We start from the raw sequence: 21,848 nt of genomic DNA, 5'->3' as shown, positions 1-21,848 counted from the left end.
AACTTAGTCCAGTTTAAAATAGTCATTAAGAAAAAGTTAGTCTTGCTCATATGTTCTTTAAGAAGGTTTAATCACAGTTGCATCCAAACCAATCCATAAGTTTTATTCTTGACAGTAGATTTGGAAGCCTGTTCAATAGACGCCTTAGCAGTAAGAAGGGATATGTAACATTTATGCAGACGCGAAAGATTTTTAATTACTGAAAAGTGGATGACAAAATTTTATTGTAGGTATCACATTAAAGATCAGGTATTACTACATATCACTAAGTATCAATAGCTTTTCAGTATTTTAATATCTGTGTCTAAGTTATGAGTTTGTACAGCTGTGCCAGACTCTAAACCCAGAATCTACATTGTCTGAGACCTTAACCTTTTAGCCTGCACTGCACCTCCAGGTTAAGAGCTATAGGGATGCTGTTAACAGCTATGGCCCTTCTGGCATATGTCCTAGAAATGCACAGTCACACAGAAGAGACAGCTGTCCGTCTGTAAGGGAAAAACACACTTATAACAATCCCTTAAAATTGGTATTCTTATCCCATTTTATAGTCGTAGGAATTGAGGATTGTAATATAAATTCACTTATTCTTTCAAACTAGGGTGATTATATAATAATGACAGTAACTATAAACTTGTTGTAACCATTTGTTCTTTTATATTCAATGCCTTTTATTATTGACACTGATATTCTGAAACAAAATAGCTCTTCTAAGTATAATATAGTTAATTTATTTGGGCTCTGCAGAATGTTATTTATGCTACATCAAGCTTCCTTAAATACCAAATTATAGAACACATATTCACAGAAGATAAATCTTGAATAGTGTGAAAATGAGAGTGATGCATTTCAGACCATGGCTTAACCTAACAGTACCAAGTATTTCATTTTGGTCAATTTGTCTGGCTAAATTCTACATAGATCTTAAGTTTAGAAAACTTTGCAAAATACATCAAAATAAACTTTTTTTTTGCTCCCCAAATAATACCATTGCCCCCAAATAATACCATTTGTTTTCCAAAGACTGTATTTATTTTATATTACTCATTGACGTAGTCAGACTGATTTGTGCTTTCCTTTTAGATAGAAGAGCTGGAGAAGCAGTTAGTTCTTGCGAACTCAGAACTAACGGAAGCACGGACGGAACGTGATCAGTTCAGTCAGGAATCTGGAAATCTGGATGATCAACTTCAAAAGCTCTTGGCAAGTTGATGCTCTGAAATATGAATGAGATTAATTCTGGGAAATTTTTACCACAATAGTTCACAAAACTAGTTTCATTTGTAAAATTACAAATTTTACAACATAGTCGTACATTTATACACAACACAGTATCCTAGACACTATTCAAGTTTTACATATAAAATATAGTATTCTGTACTTTAAGCAGAACTGTTAGGGCTTAAAAGTTAGATGAAGCCGATCTTCAAGCAGTCATAGTCTTTCAATTAGGTACTGTGTTCTGCTAAATTGAAAAAATGTTGAGTGTTCATTTCAAAGCCAAACAACAAAACACATACAAATTATGTATAAAGAAAATTTAAATGCAAGTTCAGGTAAACAAAATTTTTAGAAGGAAAGAAAAGAGGATTCTGAGAGTGGTGAACCAGATTCTGCCCTCTGTTTAGGGGTACTACAGGCTGAGAAGTTTAGGAAAGGAGATGTTAGTACCCCTTTGTGTGATATTTATTAGAGGTCCTATAGAATAAGGTTCTTTCTCCCCACCCAACCTTATCCCAGGCCACAGCGCCCTCTGCTGGTAGAGCGTCCTTCACAGGCCGACAGGGGGCTTGACGAGCGTGCAGTAAAGGGAGAGCTGGCAACTGGGAGAGAAGCTCTAAACCTTGGGATGACCCTCACTTCTTTCCCTCCTATTGCGTGTATCCCAGTGTCCTCATATCTAATTTGAAAATCTTGGCGGTTAAATGTCTGAACCGTCCTTATAACCATCCCCTCCTTTTCATTCTTGCTGCCACTACGCATTCATCCAAGCCCCTCATTATACCTGCAGCGTGGCAGCATCCCCTTACTCGATTCCTAAATCTCGTTTCTTCCCTCTTCCGTCCAGCCTATATTCATCTTTCTAAACTATAGCTCTGATTTTGTCTCTCTTCCACTCAGAAATTACTCTCCCCATAACGTCAGACTCCCGGCCTTTCAAGACTGTTCATTATCTGGCCCCAGCTTACCTTTCCAGTCTTTTCTCTCCACATACACCCAGTGCTCCAAGCAAACCCCATGTGCGTCTTTCTAGTCCCTTCTTCCTAATCTCTGCATCTCCAAGCTGTTTTCAAGGTCCAACTTAGATGCCTTCTGGAAGCATTTGATCTCCTTTTTGATCATTTCTCTCTGCTGTACATTAGCTCTGTCTCTTCAGTGAAAAGCCACTTCCAGTTATTTGTCCATTTATCTCTCTCTGGGTGAAAAGTTCTCTGAATATCTGTGTGTCTTTTTTTCTCTTTCTTCGACTATGGAGTTTTTGCCAACAGTAAACACTCACTCTGTGTTTCTTGAGTAACTGAAGAGGGAGTTATTCTATTCACAACCCAACTGCCACTCCAATCCCAGTACCAGACACTATTCTGCTATTTCTGAAGCAGTCAACCAAATTACTATTGCTGTTCCTTCAAGTTTTTCTTTATTACAGGAGTATACTTGATGTGAAGCATTATGCCTTTGTTAGAAAATTCAAAACTTAACAGGATGATTTGTATTTTCCTCTTCATTATATACTATTTGGGGTCTAGTCCATTGAGATGTAATGCTAGAAATTACAAGTAAACAAAGTGTTATTTTTCTAGGAAATATTGTCCTTTATCAAGCCATTAAAAGGGAATCAGATTCCAAAGTCAAAGGCTTCTCAAACCACATAACAACTCCGAAAATGATGTAAGGAAGGAAAATAAGAATTTTACTTTAATTATTTAATGCTAGGGAAAAAGCTTGTCTTCGTTTCTTGTAGGCTGATGTGCATAAACGAGAGAAGGAGCTGAGTCTGGAGAAGGAACAGAATAAGCGTCTGTGGGACCGGGACACAGGCAACAGCATCACCATCGACCACCTGCGGCGGGAGCTGGACGACAGGAACATGGAGGTGCAGCGGCTGGAGGCCCTCCTCAAGGCCGTGAAGAGCGAGTGTCAGGGCCAGATGGAACGGCAGGTCAGGCAGGGCTGGGCGGCTCCTCCTTGGTCTCCCCCAAAAACTAGAGTTGTGGGTTCTGTGAGCAACTTATAAAAACCTGTTGTTTATATCTATAGTTTTGACGACTTGTTAAATTTAAAATGTTAAGCTTTATCTCGTTTTTGTCCATTGTTGAGTAATGAAACTCCCATCCAATTTGCCTTCTCATTTCCATCTAGCAATTGTAACCTAATAATTGCTTATTTCAGAAAAGCATCAAACCATAGGGAGATCTGAGGAACAGCAGGGTTGAAGGTTTCCAACAGATGTTTTTTTGTTTTTTTGTTTTTGTTTTTCCCTTGGAATTAAGGGGCAGGTTGGGGGGAAACAGAAAGGGCAGTTTGTCTTCAATCCTACCACACTTTCCACTATTGCCAGTGTTATCCTAACTTAAATTGGTGTGGAAAACATCCTCAGAGGAAACTTGCCAAGCTCCTCCCAATGCTAGAAAACCATTCTAGAGGAGCGTTATTGTTAAATTAAGGCCTCTCCACCTTGGTCTAATTAACACGTCAGTCTATGGTCTCTATGAGGTTCTGACAGCAGAACAACTTGAGACACTGTCAGATTCATGATTTCATGTTGTTGAGCTAACTTGTCATATCTCTTGAGACCTCTGTCTGTCTGCCTAAATTCATGAAATTCTTCTTTAACAATCAGATGGCAGCAATTCAGGGAAAGAATGAAAGTCTAGAAAAAGTGTCCTCCTTGACTGCTCAGCTTGAATCCACCAAGGAGATGCTCCGCAAAGTAGTAGAAGAGTTGACAGCCAAGAAGTTGACCCTGGAGAGCTCTGAGAGGACTGTGTCGGACCTGACAGCTTCACTCCAGGAGAAAGAGAGAGCCATCGAGGCCACCAACTCGGAGATCATGAAGCTGCGCTCCCGGGTAGACTTGAAGCTGCAGGAGCTGCAGCATCTGAAGAATGAAGGGGGTCACCTCAGAAACGTGCAGATGGAATGCGAGGCCCTCAAGCTGCAGATGGCAGAGAAGGACAAAGTGATCGAGATCCTGCGACAACAGATTGAAAACATGACGCAGCTGGTGGGCCAGCACGGACGGACGGCTGGGGCTATGCAAGTAGAGAAGGCCCGGCTGGAGAAGGAGATCGATGATAGGAGACTGGAGCTACAGGAAGTTAAGGTCTGTAGAGTGTTTTGGTGGTTTACCTTCTGAAATATCTTTTTTCCCCAGGAGTAAGTATGACCTAACTGACTGGAAAGTGGTTCTGTAAGATGATTGTGGACACTCTGAAATTGTTTGAACGTGTTTGTGTCAGTGTGCATGTATGTTTTTGTGAGAAAGTTTCCGTACTTTTATCAGATTCCACAAGGAATGGCCCCAAAATGGTTCAGGACTGCGGACACAAAAGAGAAAAGTCAGAAAATCCAGCTTCTTTGTGAAGCCTTTCCTGATCCCACAGTTTGAAGAAGTATTCTGTCCCTCTTCAAACAGACCTAAATTTGAACCCCATCTCTTACCACTCAATAACTGTAAAACACTGGACTGTTTGCTGAATGTTGGCTTCTATGTCTGTAAACCAAAAAGCAAACAAACAAAACAAAACCCCCAAAACCTATTGGGTTATTTGAGGCTTAAATGAGAAAATTTGTATCAAGGATTTATTTAGCTTGGTTCCTGGCCTGTGGAAGATGTTTAGAAAATATTAGTTCTCTTCCCCCATTCCATTCTCCTTCTGAACCTTATCATACTGCATTTGTACCTGTTATAGCCTGGATCACGTTCAGTATTGCACTGTGTGTGTGTCTGTGTGTGTCTGTATAAACAGCAGTGTCTCCTCTTCCCTATAAGACTGCAGACTTCTTCAAGCAGGGTACACATCTTATTCATCTTTGTACCCCTGCCCCAGGACTCTGTGCCTTGCACCCAGCAGGTGCTCAGTAAATATTTATCAAAATTTAAAACTATTAAACAAATTTTTAAAAATTTGATTTCCTAAGCTTTATGTTACCTGTATCTGCCACGGTAAGTAGTAGGAGACAAGTCACGTACAATTAATTTTTTTCTTTTAGTTTTACTGAGATATAATTGACACAATACTGTGTAAGTTTAAGGTATACAGCATAATGGCTTGATTTACATATATTGTACAATGATTACCACAGTAAGTTAACATCCATCATCTCATATAGATACAAAAAAAATTAAATAAAACAATGTTTCTTCCCTTATGATGAGAACTTTTAGGATCTACTCTCTTAGCAACTTTCAAATATACCATACAGCAGTATTAATTATAGTCATTATGTTGTACATTACATCACTAGTGTAGTTATTTCTGTTATATCTGGAATGTTGTACCTTTTGACCACCTGAATCTTTTTTTTTTTTTTTGGCCGCGTTGGGTCTTCGTTGCTGCATGAGGGCTTTCTCTAGTTGTGGTGAGCGGGGTCTACTCTTCATTGCGGTGCGCTGGCTTCTCATTGCGGTGGCTTCTCTCGTTGCAGAGCACGGGCTCTAGGTGCGCGGGCTCAGTAGTTGTGGCACATGGGCTTAGTTGCTCCGTGGCATGTGGGATCTTTCTGGCAGGACTTGAACCCGTGTCCCCTGCATTGGCAGGCAGATTCTTAACCACTGCGCCACAAGGGAAGCTCACAAATCTTTTTAAAAAATATTGATTTTCTTTTTTAAAAAATAAATTTATTTATTTATTTGTTTATATTTTTGGCTGCATTGGGTCTTTGTTGCTGCGCACAGGCTTTCTCTAGTTGCAGTGAGCGGGAGCTGCTCTTCCTTGCAGTGCTTGGGCTTCTCATTGCAGTGGCTTCTCTTGTTGCAGAGCACAGGCTCTAGGCATGTGGGCTTCAGTTGTTGTGGCTCACAGGCTCTAGAACACAGGCTCAACAGTTGTGGTCCATGGGCTCAGTTACTCCATGGCATGTGGGATTCTCCTGGACCAGGGCTCGAACCTGGGTCCCCTGTATTGGCAGGTGACTTCTTAACCACTGTGCCACCAGGGAAGTCCTGATAATCACAAAACTTCATTAAACTTCAGATGCCCGAGTTTCCTCATTCTAAAAATTGGGCCGATGGATTATTACCTATACTATGGAGATATACAGGTTCATTGCATAAAGACCTAGAATTTTCTAGTGCTTAAGTTTTACTTGATTATGTCATACAGTTTTTTTTAACAGCCAAACTCACCATGAAAGAGACTTTTAAAGGCTTCTCAGTGGCCAACCCTTATAGTGAAAACTTTAGAATAGGTTTGCAGAACATGTTAGAGGAGAAAAGATGATTATTCCACCTTCTTGTTAAAGAAAAGAGATGGATTTCTAGTATTGTTAAGAGTACAAAGAAATGGAAGAATCTGTTGTGTTTCATACTCTGTAAATTAAATCAATTTTACGTTCACAAAAACATTATGAGGTATGTATATTATTGTCCCATTTTGCAGATGAGAAAACTGAGAAATGGAGACATTAAATAGCTTGCCTGAGAACAACACTACCTCGGAATTTGATCCTTGGCAGTATACTAGTAAATACTACAGTGCTGTGGTTCTCAATCACCTGAGAACTAGAAGTTCTCAGTCACCTGGACTGAAAACCAGAATCACCTGGAGGGCTTGTTAAAACACAGACTGCTGGGCGCCAGCCCCAGGGTTTCTGATTCAGTAGGTCTGGGACGGGGCCTGAAATTTAGTGTTTCTAAACAAATTTCCATCTGATGCTGGTCTAGAGAGCATAGGTCAAGTTCTGATATTAGAGTATCCCAGAGCAGTGTGGATTACTGTGACTAAAGTGGCCAATGAAGCCTTCCTAGAGAAGTGGGGACTTGAAATGGTAAAAACTAGGCAAAGAGGAGGGAAGAAGGCATTCCTAGCAAGGGGACGGTAGCTCAATCTATACCTTATCCTACAGGTGGTGTGGGAGCTGTTAAAAGTTTTGGGTAGAGAAGAGAAGGTGACATGAAAAAGGCAATGTTGGGGGTAGGTTAATCTGACGAAGTTTGGATAAAGAATTTAAAGATAGATTAGAGAGGGTAGAAACTAATTTTTAATTCCCAAATACGGAACTTGAGTGGCTTCAGGGAAAGATTTCCTAGTTGAATAGAGCTTCACACAGATGCATAGAATGTAAGTTAAAAACTTGAGCTTTTGTGCTACATCCACTTCCCTCCACAATCCAGCGAGGACGAAAGGAGGGGAATCCTAGCCCTAGAAGGTATGGTTTCTCTCACCTCTTTAGGCTGGGTCCTGCGCACACTGACAGCAAAGGAGCAGGGTAAGCTCTCTTCTAGCAACTGCAGGTCCTCCCAGCTGGGTCCTTTCTTCCAAGGCTGAAAAAGGACCAAATGTCCATCAGCTGACCCCACCAGTTGGAACAGAAGTAGCATATGCTCAGTACATGTTGTGATGCCACAGGCTGTCCCAGGAAAGCCCTCCCCCCTCCGTCACCCCATGAGTCCAGCTGGATCTAGGGTGGCAGTTACCGGGAGTGGCTAGGCAATCTGGGATCAGATGGCCTTGTTTAGGGCCTTTACTGCCCAAGCCCATCACAGGTGGGAGCGAGACAAGCTCGTAGCTCTCCACCGATCCTTTCTGCAACAGCTAAAAGCTTGTCACGTGTTACATTTCAAATATAGCATTGGTCTGTACATTTAAACTGCATTAGCTAGTATTATATTTAAGGCCAACGGGCCTTAATTTGAGGGGACAATCTGATGACAAATAAGTAAGTTTCTTTTCACCTGGTGTTTGCTCAGAAGGATCTAGGCTGGCTCTGTCCACTAGAAATGTGATGTGAGCCACATATATAATTTAAAAGTTTTTAGTAGACACGTATAAAGAAACTGGTGAAATTAATAACATTTTATTTTACTCATATCCAAAATAGGGTGATGTTTTTATATTGTAATCAATATCACAAATTGAGATATTTTAATTTTTTTTAATATAGAGTCTGAAATCTGGTGTTTGAAATCTCCACTTAGATTAACCACACTTCAAGTGCTCAACAGTCACATGTAGCTAGTGGCCATTGTACTAGACAGTGCAGACCTAGGTCTGGGAAGAGAGGGGTTCATCCTGGGAAGGCTTTACCAACGTAAATAGAGACCAGTTTTGAGCCAGTTGTAGGAATCCACATGAGAGGGATGATAATCCCCATTGGAGGTTGGGGAAGATTTAGTTGATAATAAGGGGTCAGGGGAAAGGGAAAGACACAGGAGACTTTGAGGTTTCAAAGGCACTTAGATGTCTGAGGGACTTAGAATAAGGTAGTACCCCTAACGGGAGAATTGGGAAGAAACTCGGAGAGGAAAAGCCCTGTGAGGAAGGAGTTAGGGGAGTGGTTTGGTCAGTTTGCAGCAGGATATGCCAAGCTGGGAATTCCTGGCAGTTGGTTGGAAATGCAAAATGAGAGTTTCCAAATTCATATTCCCTGCTCACTTCAAGGACCAGACCCAGCCCACCTCACTGGCTTGTTGTAGCAGGTGCCTTCTCCCTCCACTCCTCCCTTTGTCCCCACCACTGTTTATGCTTCACCCAGGAGCCAGAGTTATATTTTTTAAACATTATGCTATATCGCTCCCATGCTCAGAACTGTCCAGTGGCTTCTCTCTCAGAAGGAGTTCTCACTCATGTCCTTACGTTGCCTCTAAGGCCTGTCTTGCCCAGGGCTCCCTCTGACTCATCTCCCACCACTTCCACCCACTCGCACTCCACTCCAGTGTAGAGGACACAAAATCCTTTTCCTTCTGTCCTTCTAAATTCTCTGGGGCCCTGACAGATTAACAAGAGAAAGACAAACACAAGTTTATTAACATGTAAGTTTCACATATGCATGGGAGAGACCCAGGGAAATGAATAATTCAGAGAGGTGGCTTAGAATTCAGGCTTAAGTACCATCTTCAGCTAAAACAGAGAACGGTGTAGGGGAGGTGTGTCATGGGAAGTAGACCAGGAAAACTACAGTAAACCAGGATGAGGTCAGTTACGGTAGATTTAAGTTGGTGCCTCCCCAGTGGCTAAGATTCTCTCATGATTTAGTCTTCCTCCGGTTCAGAGAGCGAGACATCCTTACAAATGGAGATTTCCTTTATAAATGTAAATTCGCCTTAAAGGTTAACTTGTACTGTTTTCAGAGCTTCTTCTGAGTTTGTTGTTTCTCAAAATAATCCTATGCCAAAGAGGCAGATTTGGGGGTGGCCTATTCTGGTCTCCTCCACCAGCCATTCTGACAGCCTTGCTGTTCCTTGAACACCGTACCCGTGCCTGAAGCTGTCCCCAGCCTGCCACATGCTTTTGCTCCTTTACCTCTTTGAGGTTTCTGCTCATCAGAGAAGGCTTTCCTGACCGACTGTGGCAGGGTCCCCAAGACCACTCACAGGGTGATCATTTACTAGGAGGACTCCCAGTACTCAGCAGATTGTCGTGCTCATGGATAGGATTTATGACAACGAAAGGATCTAAAACAAAATCAGCAAAGGGAAAAAGCACACGGAGGAAACCAGGCACAAGCTTCCAAAAGTCCTCTCTGGCAGTCGCGCAGGATATGCTTAACTCCCCCAGCAACAAGTTGTGACAGCATGTGTCAAATGTTGCCAACCAGAGAAGGTCATTAGAGACTCAGTATGCGGGGTTTTTATACTGGGGGCTGGTCATTTAGGTACTCCTTACTGGACAGGTGAATACAGTCTTCCGAAAGGAAAACAGGTGTTCAGCATAAATCATTTTGTTTGCAGAACAGTTTAGGCAGAGTGGGCCACTTTTATCAGCTAGACTGGTGGGAACCCTCTCAAAACCCAAGTTTCCAGAACAGCCAACAGCCAACCTGCCTGGCAGGCTTTCATCAGGGTAGCAGTCAGGCTCTCTTCCACATACCAACTTAGCTCATGTAGCAGCCCCCTCCCTGGGTTCATTCTCTCTACCCTCTCACCTTTTTAATTCTTTTTTGTCCTTATTATTATCTGGCTATTAAATATTTGTTTCATCTGTCTCCTCTCACTGGAATGTGAAGCCCCAGGAGGGCAAGGACACTGTTTGATTCCTGCTATACACGGCCAGGGCAGGGGGAGCCTCGCAGGTGAGGTGTTCGGGGAGTAAAACAAGGAGGTGCTCACCTCGGGCCTCCCCTGCCTCCCCTGCTATGCCATCCCCAACAGATAAAGTGGGGCCTGGCACAACACAGGTGCTGGTGCTCAATACCTTTTTCTGAATGAATGAATACAAAGAATAGGAATGATGAAGGGTTGTGGTCAGTGATACTGAGAATTAACATCTAAGGTTAAAAGGAAGTAAAATATTCCTTTTGTTTCCCAGTTTAGTATTGCTGCTTTATATTTTAGTTTTTTATTTCTTACTCTGTCGTTTGTGTTCATCCCTATATTTAGGTTTTGAAAGATAAAAAAGATGCAAAGATACGGGAGCTTGAAGCCAGAGTGAGTGACCTGGAGCTGGAAAAGGTGAAGCTGGTGAATGCAGGCTCTGAGCGGCTCCGTGCAATGAAGGACATCAAACAAGAGAGAGATCATTTATTCAGTGAGGTGAAAGCTAGTAGGAATGAGTTTAACAGTCTTACAGGTATGTTACTCCAATTCAAATTCTGCTAAAAAATAGGAGTGCTATCAGTGAAGTTCAATGAGGATACTAGGACTGTGTGAAAGAATGGTTCCTCATCCCAATTACAAACGTGGATAATTATGCTGTCCCAGTGGACACCTGAAATCCTGATACTTCTCCTTGAAGCCCTCCCACAGCTTGCACTTATTAACCATTAACTTTAGTCAGTCTTCAGTGTCCATGAAATTCTTTACCGAGTTTCCAAGAGAAGGGTGAGGAAAGTGGAAACCTTGAGTCCTTTGAGTCAGAGAGCTTGATTAGATGTTTAATAACGAAGCAACACATGTAAGCAGACTTATGCAAATTTCATGAAACAGAAAAATCCAAGGCCTTAAATTTTAAAATGAAATACTCCCAGTTGACCAATAGTATGGTATAGGTATTATCTACTTCTCATACACACACACATACACACACACACACACACACACACACACACACACAAACACAAACCTCTGTGATTCCTGAACATTTACTATGCCAGATGCTGAGACAGGTCCTAGAAACAACAGTGAGGCTCCTGGCTAGTTGAGAACCAGACCCGTATAGAACAGGTAGGTTACAGTACAATGGGTGAGGCACAGTGGATGTGTGCTGGCTGCACATGTGGGAAAGGGTAGAGAATCAGCCTCCTGTAGGAGGTGACATCTGTACTGGGATTGATGGAGGAAAAACAATTTGGCAGGTGAAAAAGAGGTAGAAGGGCATGAAGGCATAAAATAACATAATGTGACCTCAGAAGTATTTATGGAAGTAAAAATACAAAGGAATGAGGACTAAGAAATGAGGCAGACAATGTGGAGCCAGCAAAAGATATTAAGTAAGAGATTCTTGTCATCAAATTTACATTTTAGAAGGACATTGTCAGCAGGTAAGGAGAGAAAGGCAAGCCTAAAGGAACAGAGGCCAGCCAGTTAAGGAGGGTTTTGCTGTAGTCCCAGGGAAAGGTGATGAGAACTTGAACTGAGGCAGTGGCAGTGAGAAGGAGAGGAGAGGGAAGAATTAAGAATATTTTGGAGATGGGAGGGACTGTGTTTGTGTTTCAGGTTTTAAATTTGCAGTATTGGGAGAACAATGATACCAACAGCTGAGAGAAGGAAACCAGGAGGGCTTGGCTTGCGGGCAGGAGGGTGAGACACAGTCAGTGTGATACTGTTGGTCTGGGGGCACCAGGACATCCACATGGAAGTGTCTGGTTAGACAGAGTTAGATCTCAGCAGAGAGGCCTTGGCTCTGTTTGTTCCCTTTATATGTAAATCTATCTATCATATATAAATAAATAAATATAAATAAATAGATAGTTGAATAAGTGTGTGTGTGTGTGTGTATTCTTATGTACAAGCAATGAATGCCGGGTATTTTGGTAGTTACTGGAGATAAAAAATCAGATAAGACGCATGGTAGCCTCAGGTTACTTACCATGTGGTGGACATTTCATCTACCTACAGCTGGTGGTTAAATCTGTTGTGGTAGATGTGATTATCCGAGAAGGTTTAAGGTGAAATAGATGTGAGCCAATTATACTGGCGGGGAAAAAGCAGTAAATAATAAGTGGGTAAAGGAGGAAGATCCACCCAAGCAGATTAAAAAGAGTCAGATGCCTGGAAATGTGTATGTACATCTAATTTCTGTAACAAATGATATAATTAAATGGAATCTCTTTCAGCTCTAAAGTTCTGTGATCACTGATAACAAATAAAATATACTTTATAACAATGGAGTAGAAAAAATTAATCAACTATTATTGATTATCACGTTGTACAGAGGACTATGAAGTCTTAAAAAGGAATTTTCGAAACAAAAGTGAAGAAATGGAAACTACTACAAATAAGCTGAAAATGCAATTAAAATCTGCACAGTCTGAGCTAGAACAAACAAGAAATACATTAAAGTCAATGGAAGGATCTGATGATCATGGTATGCTTTAGTAGATTTTTTCCTTTTGTTTTTAATTCCCTTGGTCTAAATTTATTAAAACACAAACCTAGATACATTGCCTTTCACCTCTTCACAGGGCAGCATGATGTGAGAGACATACAACAATAGGTATCACTGATGGGTGTTATATAGCAGTAGTTCTCAGGGTTTTTTTTTTTTTTTTTTTTTTTTTTTTGAGGGAAATTGCCATTTACTTAATTTAATCTTTAAGTATCTGAATCTTTCTGTTTCTGTAGCTATTTCAACAATTTCTAACAGACCTCAATGTCCATAAATGCCAGTTAATTGTTTTTAAGGAACTGTTGATATAAATACAGGTTACCAATAATTTTCAGTCAACACCTTATTTTTCACACGTTTATTAAACTGTGTATCTGTGGCTGTCAGTTCCCAATTCCTTCTCTGAAAAGAAGATGGGAGGGAGCCCTGGGAATTGAACTGCTAGGATGAGGGGTCCCTTCAACCACTTACCTGTTCCCTTTTCACCTTGCTGCCCATATTAATTCAGAGAGAGAAGGTTAGTTGCTGTTTCATATTATTCATATCATTGTTTGTATAGCTATATTAGCTGACCGTAAGAATAAATATTTAACTAAAGGCTACATTTTTTCTATTTCTCAGTATTTTTTCATGTCAAAAGATTTACGTTTGTGCTTACTTCAACAGCACATATACCAAAATTGGAAAGATACTGAAGGAGATTCCCATGGCCCCTGCACAAAGATGGCACGCAAATTCTTGACGCGTCCATATTTTGTGCGGTTCTTGGAGATTCAGCTCTTTCTTTGCTGGTTAACACCAAGAAAATGGTGGGGCTTGGAGAGATCACTCCAGAGGCCCATCTGGGGTCTGTTCCCTCACCCCCTCCACCAGACAGAGTCTCGTCCTCAGTGTGCTCCAGGCCTCACCACAACTGCCCCAGTCACGTTGCCATTAACTAGGTAATCCTGTATTTGCTCTTGAATGCCTATTTTCATTGATTAAGATCACCTTAAAACAAAAAATTTATTAAGAAAATTACCTTTGAAGGCCAACCATGATCCACTTAATCAGACCAAAATTCTTCAAAGTGGTGAGCAAATGATGCCAACAGATCAGTGTAATGTGCCTATATTAACCCTGTCTTTGACAGTTTAGCTATAAGAAATATATCTTGTTAGGAAGAAGTCATACCTTTCATCCTCCAATAGTTTGTTTTTAAAGAATGGCACATTTTCTTTTTCTTGTTAACCTCTAAGCTCTAGCTGGACCTAACTCAAAGCAGTGGCATTTTCAAACCTCTTTTCTCAGCTGACTCCAAGAAACAACACAAGGTCTCTGACTGAATTTCCAAACAAGGATGAGCTTTATTTATCTTTTCAGTGGCCTGCCATATCTTAAGTATTCAGTGCCTACTACCTATCTAGAACATTCTCATCCTGTCATCATTTTTAGTAAAATAATCACATATATGCTTGTATTGCCAGTTTGACTTCTGAAACAGCAGTGAGTTCCAAGCACATGACGATAACCATGAGATTGGAAATTGAATCGTTTGTGATATCACTGGGATCTTTTAGAAGATCACTAATAGTAGATGTCTTGCATGGTATTTTATATATCAGTTTCTAGAATAATTATTTTAGTAAAAATACTATATACGTTTTTCATTTTATGACTGTATATATTTTGTGTGTATGTATTTCCTATATGTGTAAGTATGAACTTGGTCAGCATTCTTTATTACTGTTGGAGATATGGCAAATTATGATAGCCAATGAAATTAATTCTAGCAAGGAATCACAAAACATCATCATTTATATACATTTCTGAGCTCAAAACCTCTGATTAATTGCTGAAAATTGTTGTATCCCAATATTGTGAAATCTGAAGACATTTTCTGTGAACACTTCCTTGAAACTGTCCAGGTGCCTTAGAGGAATCTTACCTGTCACCTTCTCATAATGTTTGACCATCAAATTATAGTCACCTCTCAAAATTTAGAAACTTTAGAAACTAAGATACAGTTTAGTTCCTTTTTTTCCAGCTATGAAAGTGGCAATGGGGATGCAAAAACAAATTACGGCTAAAAGAGGTCAGATAGATGCCCTTCAGAGCAAGATACAATTTTTAGAAGAGGCCATGGCAAATGCAAACAAGGTAAGTCTCTGTCTTTGGAATGGGGGACGCCAATATGTTCACTCATTAGTAAACTACAACACAGAATAAGACGTAGCAGAGCTACAAAGTACGATGGAAGAAAGACAAGAGTTTATTTCTGACAGGGAGAATGAGGAGAAAGTTCCTGAAGGAACATTTGACCAGGACCTTGAAAGAGCTAGTATTTTTTTTTTTTGTAACTATTCTGGAATGAATTTTATTTTATTTTATTATTTTTTTCCTTGGTCCTCTTTTATTATTTTTTTGCATGTATCTATTCTTTTTTTAAAAATAAATTTATTTATTTATTTTTGGCTGTGTTGGTTCTTCATTGCTGTGCACGGGCTTTCTCTAGTTGTGGTAAGCAGGGGCCACTCTTCATTGTGGTGCCCGGGCTTCTCATTGAGGTGGCTTTTCCTGTTGTGGAGCACAGGCTTAGTTTCCCATTGTGGGCTCTAGGTGTGTGGGCTTCAGTAGTTGTGGCGCACAGACTTAGGTGCTCCGCAGCATGTGAGATCTTCCCGGACCAGGGCTCAAACCCATGTCCCCTTCATTGGCAGGCGGATTCTTAACCTGTGCCACCAGGGAAGTCCCCATGTATCTATTCTTTTTCAAATTCTTTTCCTATTTTGCTTGTTACACTTGTTACAGAATATTGAGCAGAGTTCCCTGTGCTATGCAATAGGTCCTTGTTGGTTATCTATTGTACTTTAAATACAGCAGTATGTATATGTCAATCCCAAACTCCCAATCTATCCCTCCCCACGACCCTTCTCCCCAGCAACCCTAAGTTCATTCTCTTAAGTCTGTGAGTCTGTTTCTGTTTTGTAAATAAGTTCATTTGTATCATTTTCTTCAGATTCCACATATAAGTGATATCATATGATATTTGTCTTTCTCTGTCTGACTTACTTCACTTAGTATGATAATCTCCAGGTCCATCCATGTTGCTGCAAATGACATTATTTCATTCTTTTTTATGGTTGAGTAATATTCCGTTGTATAGACGTACCACATCTTCTTTATCCATTCATCTGTCGATAGACATTTAGTTTGCTTCCATGTCCTGGCTATTATTAACAGTGCTGCAGTGAACACTGGGGCGCATGTATCCTTTCAAACAATGATTTTCTTTGGATAAATGCCCAGGAGCCGGATTTCTGGATCATATGGTAGCTCTATTTTCAGTTTTTTAAGGAACCTCCATACTGTTCTCCATAGTGGCTGCACCAATTTACATTCCCACCAACAGTATAGGAGGGTTCTGTTTTCTCCACACCCTCTCCAGCATTTTACTGTTTGTAGATTTTTTGATGATGGCCATTCTGACTGGTGTGGGGTGATATCGCATTGTAGTTGTGATTTTTATTTCTCTAATAATTAGTGATGTTGAACATCTTTTCATGTGCCTCTTGGCCATCTGTATGTCCTCTCTGGAGAAATGTCTATTTAGGCCTTCTGCCCATTTTTTTATTGGGTTGTTTATTTTTATGATATTAAGCCTCATGATCTGTTTGTAAATTTTGGAGACTAATCCTTTGTCAGTCACATCATTTGCAATATTTTCTCCCATTCTGTGGGTTGTTTTTTTGTTTTGTTTGTGGTTTCCTTTGCTGTGCAAAAGCTTTTGAGTCTAGTTAGGTCGCATTTGTTTATTTTTGTTTTTATTTCCATTACTCTGGGAGATGGATCAAAAAAGATATTGCTGCAATTTATGTCTGAGTGTTCTTCCTATGTTTTCCTCTAAGAGTTTTATAGTGTCTGGTCTTACATTTAGGTCTTTAATCCATTTTGAGTTTATTTTTGTGTATAGTGTTAAAGAATATCTAATTTCATGTTTTTTACATGTAACTGTCCAAGAGCTAATAATTTAACTGCAAGAAGTAGGCAAAAGGATATTCATGGTAGAGAGACGGAATGGTTATAAACAAAGCATATTCAGTTCTGCTCTAATGCAACATATGTGTTACTGAAATCACCATGCTATGCAAAATTATGCAATAAAAACCACCATGGGGCTTATCAGAACAGTGGGATTAGGAGCACCACACTAATGAACTTCATCAATGACAAAAGAAAAACAGGAACCTAATGAAAATGGTAGCACAGTTTTACACATGTTAAATGGTTAAGAGAAACATAAATAATACAATTAGGATGGCCCTTTATCTTAAAAAAGACCTGAAGTTTGCTTGTGCTTTAAGAATTGCAGCGTGGGAGTTGTTAAGAAGGTGCCTGCTGTCACCAGAAACACCTGCACCCAGTAAAGGAAGGTGTTCATCAAAGCTCAATGACATTCCCCTCAAACAGGAAGAAGGCAGCTTGAAAAATTAATCCTTCTTTCTTTCTGCAGCCTCTTCTGCCTAACTCATCAGAAAAGGAAAAACTATTTGTATCCAAAATGTGTATTACAGTGGTGATACCTACTACCTTGTTTACATTAAACATTTTCTCTATGAAAAAAATATACATATAGAAAGAAATATAGACTCAGTAAGTTCAGGTTTATATTTTAACTTGATTACTATGCATTTGTTCTTTTCTACCCATTTCATGATGTATCTTAAAGGAATGAACTAATTTTTATGAAATTTTGTTAGATACCAAAGATTCTCCATAAGTTTATTAGTAAGCTCATTCTCATCACTGGATCACAGTGACTTTGAGGACAGGAGCTGTGTGTCCTATTTCTTTTTATGCCAGAGGATCTATAGTAGGCATTTGTGAAATTAATATTTAACCATTTTTGAAATTAATATTCAACCTTGAAACAAAATAGAGAACCCATAAAGATTTCAAATACATGTGTCTTCTTTAAATCTCTTGTGTCATTCACCACAACACTGTCTCTTTTTATGACAGCACAGTTATTACATATTTCATAGGTTTTATCAAAGATTTAATAAGCCTGGAAAGAAGCAATAAACTAGCAATGATAAAAATGAGCGAGAACATGGTAACATAATTCTAGCAGCTCCCAACTCCAATCCATAAACAGTTAAGCTATAGTTCAGATCCTTGTGTAATAGTTTTATATTTCCATCACATCTCAGCATCTATATCAGCATGTTTTTTCTGATATTGGTCCTCTGTAATTGTAGGAAAAGTATTTTCTAAAAGAAGAAAAGACAAAATTAAGCCAGGAATTGAGTACTGTTGCAACAGAGAAAAACAAGATGGCGGGAGAACTAGAAGTCCTACGATCTCAGGAACGCCGACTGAAAAAAAAGGTTGCTAATATGGAATTTGCTCTTGACAAGGTGGTTATTAACTAGATATATAAAATCGTTATCAACTAAATAGTTATTAACCAAGGAGAATTGTTCTGAATGAAAGCACCATGTCGATAGGAACCAAATCTGTCAAACTGTATTGTATCCCAGGCACCTGACACAAGAAAACTGTATCCTGTACAGAAGGCTGAGCTTTAAAAACATAATCATGATGTATACTTTTTACAAACTTATCTTTTTTCTGGCTAACAGGTCACAAGAGCAGTAAGATATAAGATGTAAGATGCTCCTGGTATCCTTTGTGACCTGAATAACTAAAAATACCACCAATCTAACTTACTGTCAAAGAAGGACTTGAATACTAGGTAGAATACAGTCTGTTAATAATATCCATAAAGAGATAAAATAATGCTAACATCTGGCACTTTGTGGAGTTCAAAAAGTGCAGGTAGGGAGCTTCCCTGGTGGCACGGTGGTTAAGAATCTGCCTGCCAATGCAAGGGACACAGGTTCGAGCCCTGGCCTGGGAAGATCCCACATGCCGCGGAGCAGCTAAGCCCGTGCACCACAACTCCTGAGCCTGCGCTCAAGAGCTCACAAGCCACAACTACTGAGCCCATGTGCCAAACTACTGAAGCCTGCGTGCCTAGAGCCTGTGCTCTGCAACAACAGAAGCCATGACAGTGAGAAGCCCGCACACTGCAACAAAGAGTAGACCCCGCTCACCACAACTAGAGAAAGCCCGTACACAGCAATGACAACACAGCCAAAAATTAAAAAAAAAAAAAAACCAAATAAATTAATTAATTAAAAAAAAGAAAAAGTGCAGGTAGGGAACACAGTTTAAAGAATGAGAAGGATCAATGATGATGCTGTATTTGTCATTGCCATTTATTGTAGAGAAATAATTCTCTCTTTGTGTCACCTGAAAACTCTGGAAACCTAAAAATATACTAAGACTAGTCATTGCTTCTTGAGAACTCAGAGCCTTCATGGTGATAGAAAATGACCTGTGATCCCACCTATTCAAAATTAGGTCTTAGAGCATGATATATTAATTCAATGAATTTCAGTTGTGGTTATTTTTATAGAAATGTTTTTATATTGCTAAAGCTGTTTGCTCATTTCATCCTTAGTTCATTCATTCTTTTGAGTGCCCTCCACATACTAAATGCCATGTAGATGCTGCGGCTACAGAGGATAAAGACATGGCCTCCAATTACCCTCAAGCTTTCTGAATAAAACAGATAAATAGATAAATGTAATACAGTATGCCAAGAACAGGGGAAGTTTCCTTGAAGAGATGGCGACTCTGCATTTATACATTAATAAAATAAAATTGCATAAAGAATGGAGGATAAACCACATGTGGTTGCTTGATTGTAGGTATCTTTTCAGTTTGCAGAATGTCAAAGTATAATACAGCGTCAGGAACAAGAATCTGTGCGCCTAAAACTTCAACACACTTTGGATGTAAAAGTAAGATCTTTTTTCATCAAAAATAGTAGTTTAAGCAAAAATTGTGCCTTGGTTTGATATACTTTCATATTTTCCCCGTGTACTTTAGATACATTCAAGTGTACTTTTAACATTATCTAATATTAGCACTTATAAAATCTGTACATTGTACAGATTATACCTATCCTTTTCATATATAGTAACAAATTGAAGCACCATGCTTTATGTTAAGTCTATACTGAATGAGGGAAACATAAAGTACACACCTTGGGGAACCAGAGGTTTGTATACAGGAGGTCAAGTATGTTTGGCTTGTTTGGAGAATAGAAAAATGATGTAATTTGCATGACAAAACATGTGTTCTTTAAAAATTGTAGAGGGCTTCCCTGGTGGTGCCGTGGTTGAGAGTCCGTCTGCCGATGCAGGGGACGCGTGTTCGTGCTCCAGTCCGGGAAGATCCCACATGCCGCGGAGCGGCTGGGCCCGTGAGCCATGGCCGCTGAGCCTGCGCGTCCGGAGCCTGTGCTCCGCAACGGGAGAGGCCGCGACAGTGAGAGGCCCGCGTACCGCAAAAAAAAAAAAAAAAAAAAAAAGCTAAAAATAGTAGATTTTTCCACTGGAGTATGTATATGTCTGTTTTTCGAGTATATTTTAAAGTTGCAGACGTACTTTAAAGTCTCAATACTGTATATTTTCACAGGCAGGAGCACTCCATAGTTGGAGAGGATCTTTCTCAGTAGTATGTCAGAAATAGTGTGGAGTGTTTGGCAAAGTTAGAAACCAAAATAGTAGCATCCCATCCGAGATATGTTTTCACATCTGGAATGATTTTATCCATCAGAAGTGTGAAGGCATCTTCCTAAGCCCATGATTAGTCCCCAGAGAGTAACATACACCAGAATCATCTTGCTTAATACTTTGGCTTAAAACTTTGTAGAAGTTCAACATGCAAGTCTGAAATTATATTTGCAAAAATACATTTTGGGGCTTCCCTGGTGGCGCAGTGGTTGAGAGTCCGCCTGCCGATGCGGGGGACACGGGTTCGTGCCCCTGTCCGGGAGGATCCCACATGCCGCGGAGCGGCTGAGCCTGTGAGCCATGGCCGCTGAGCCTGCGCGTCCGGAGCCTGTGCTCCGCAACAGGAGAGGCCACAGCAGTGAGAGGCCCGCGTACTGAAAAAAAAAAAAAAAAAAAATTTGATTTCACAATTCTCACTGTAGGTTGACAGTTATTTTGCTTACATGTATATTGTCTTCCAGGAACTTAAGGGCCCTGGATGCATCTCCAGTTCTTCTGTGAAACCATTCCTTCTACAGCCGTCATCTGCTGCCCATTCTCATCCTAATGTACCATCTTCCCAGTCTGCAGCCAGCTTCCTATCTCATGTAAGTAACTAGTCTTATAGTCTAATCACACATGAAATCACACATGACAATCAATTTCATTAGTTAATAGTCCTATTGTACGTATAGCAACAGGGTTGCTAGTAACCTACGAGTTATCCTGCTTATGCATGTAAATGAAAAGCATGCACTGCAAAATGAAAAAGTTGAAATGGACTCTTTTCACACACATGAGTTATGTGCACTGATAAACTAGCTATCACACAGCAAGTAACATTCTATCAAACAAAAGAATATTATTAATATTAGAAGTTAACATGGTTCTCGCTGGAGACTGGAACTTGGAGGTGGGCAGAAGAAGGGAAGGAGACTGCTGCTTTTTGTTTTAAGTGTTATAAAATCATTTTACCTTTAAAACTATATGCATGTTACATTGATAAAAATTAAATTAAACCCCTCTCCCCATGAAGCAAACAACAAACACAACAAAGAACATTTGACCAGGAGTCATTGGGACTTAAGATGTATCTCTAACTACTTTGTGTGACCTTGGAAACTGAGTTAAATATATTGTTCCTTTTCATCTCTAATGAGGAGTCTGGACTATAGATCATCTCTAGGGTTTTCTAGAAGATCAGCTCTGAAATTCCATGACTTTTCATTACCCAAAAGCCAGCCTAGTAGTTAGGCTCTTTAATACATAGACTGTACTTGATTACAAAGAATCTCATCCATCACTGAAAAAGTACTAGTCATAAGTCTATTAAATTTAAAACTTTAATTGTAATTCTAACAGCAGTAATGAAATGTGTTATCTAAATAGACTGTTAAGCATGTTTTATATAATTTCTTCCCTTAAAAATGTTTATTATATAATTTTACACATTAAATGTAACATACATTCTTTGTTTTATTCACTGATGTGTTCCAAGCACCTGGAACACTATCTAGCATGTGGTAGGTATTCA

General features: G+C 39.8%; 1 protein-coding gene and 1 non-coding gene across 2 annotated transcripts in view; both read left to right on the top strand.

Moving 5' to 3' along the window:
• CCDC158 (coiled-coil domain containing 158) overlaps nt 1–21,848 on the top strand; it is an 86,200-nt gene that overhangs the window by 21,118 nt on the left and 43,234 nt on the right. Inside the window, exons 8-16 of the mRNA XM_067035854.1 lie at nt 1,084–1,203; nt 2,963–3,160; nt 3,842–4,324; nt 10,541–10,730; nt 12,534–12,686; nt 14,734–14,846; nt 17,948–18,106; nt 19,478–19,558; nt 20,797–20,922. Coding sequence (XP_066891955.1) covers nt 1,084–1,203; nt 2,963–3,160; nt 3,842–4,324; nt 10,541–10,730; nt 12,534–12,686; nt 14,734–14,846; nt 17,948–18,106; nt 19,478–19,558; nt 20,797–20,922 — 1,623 coding nt within the window. The remainder of the gene's footprint in view (nt 1–1,083; nt 1,204–2,962; nt 3,161–3,841; nt 4,325–10,540; nt 10,731–12,533; nt 12,687–14,733; nt 14,847–17,947; nt 18,107–19,477; nt 19,559–20,796; nt 20,923–21,848) is intronic.
• Nucleotides 13,358–13,465, top strand: LOC131759009 (U6 spliceosomal RNA). The gene has a single exon (XR_009336352.1). It is a non-coding gene; the product is annotated as a U6 spliceosomal RNA (small nuclear RNA).

Source organism: Kogia breviceps, chromosome 6 (genome assembly GCF_026419965.1).
Source record: "Kogia breviceps isolate mKogBre1 chromosome 6, mKogBre1 haplotype 1, whole genome shotgun sequence".
NCBI lineage: Eukaryota > Metazoa > Chordata > Mammalia > Artiodactyla > Physeteridae > Kogia > Kogia breviceps.
The sequence above is the reverse complement of the archived record's forward strand: the minus strand, read 5'-3'. Positions and strand labels throughout refer to the sequence as shown.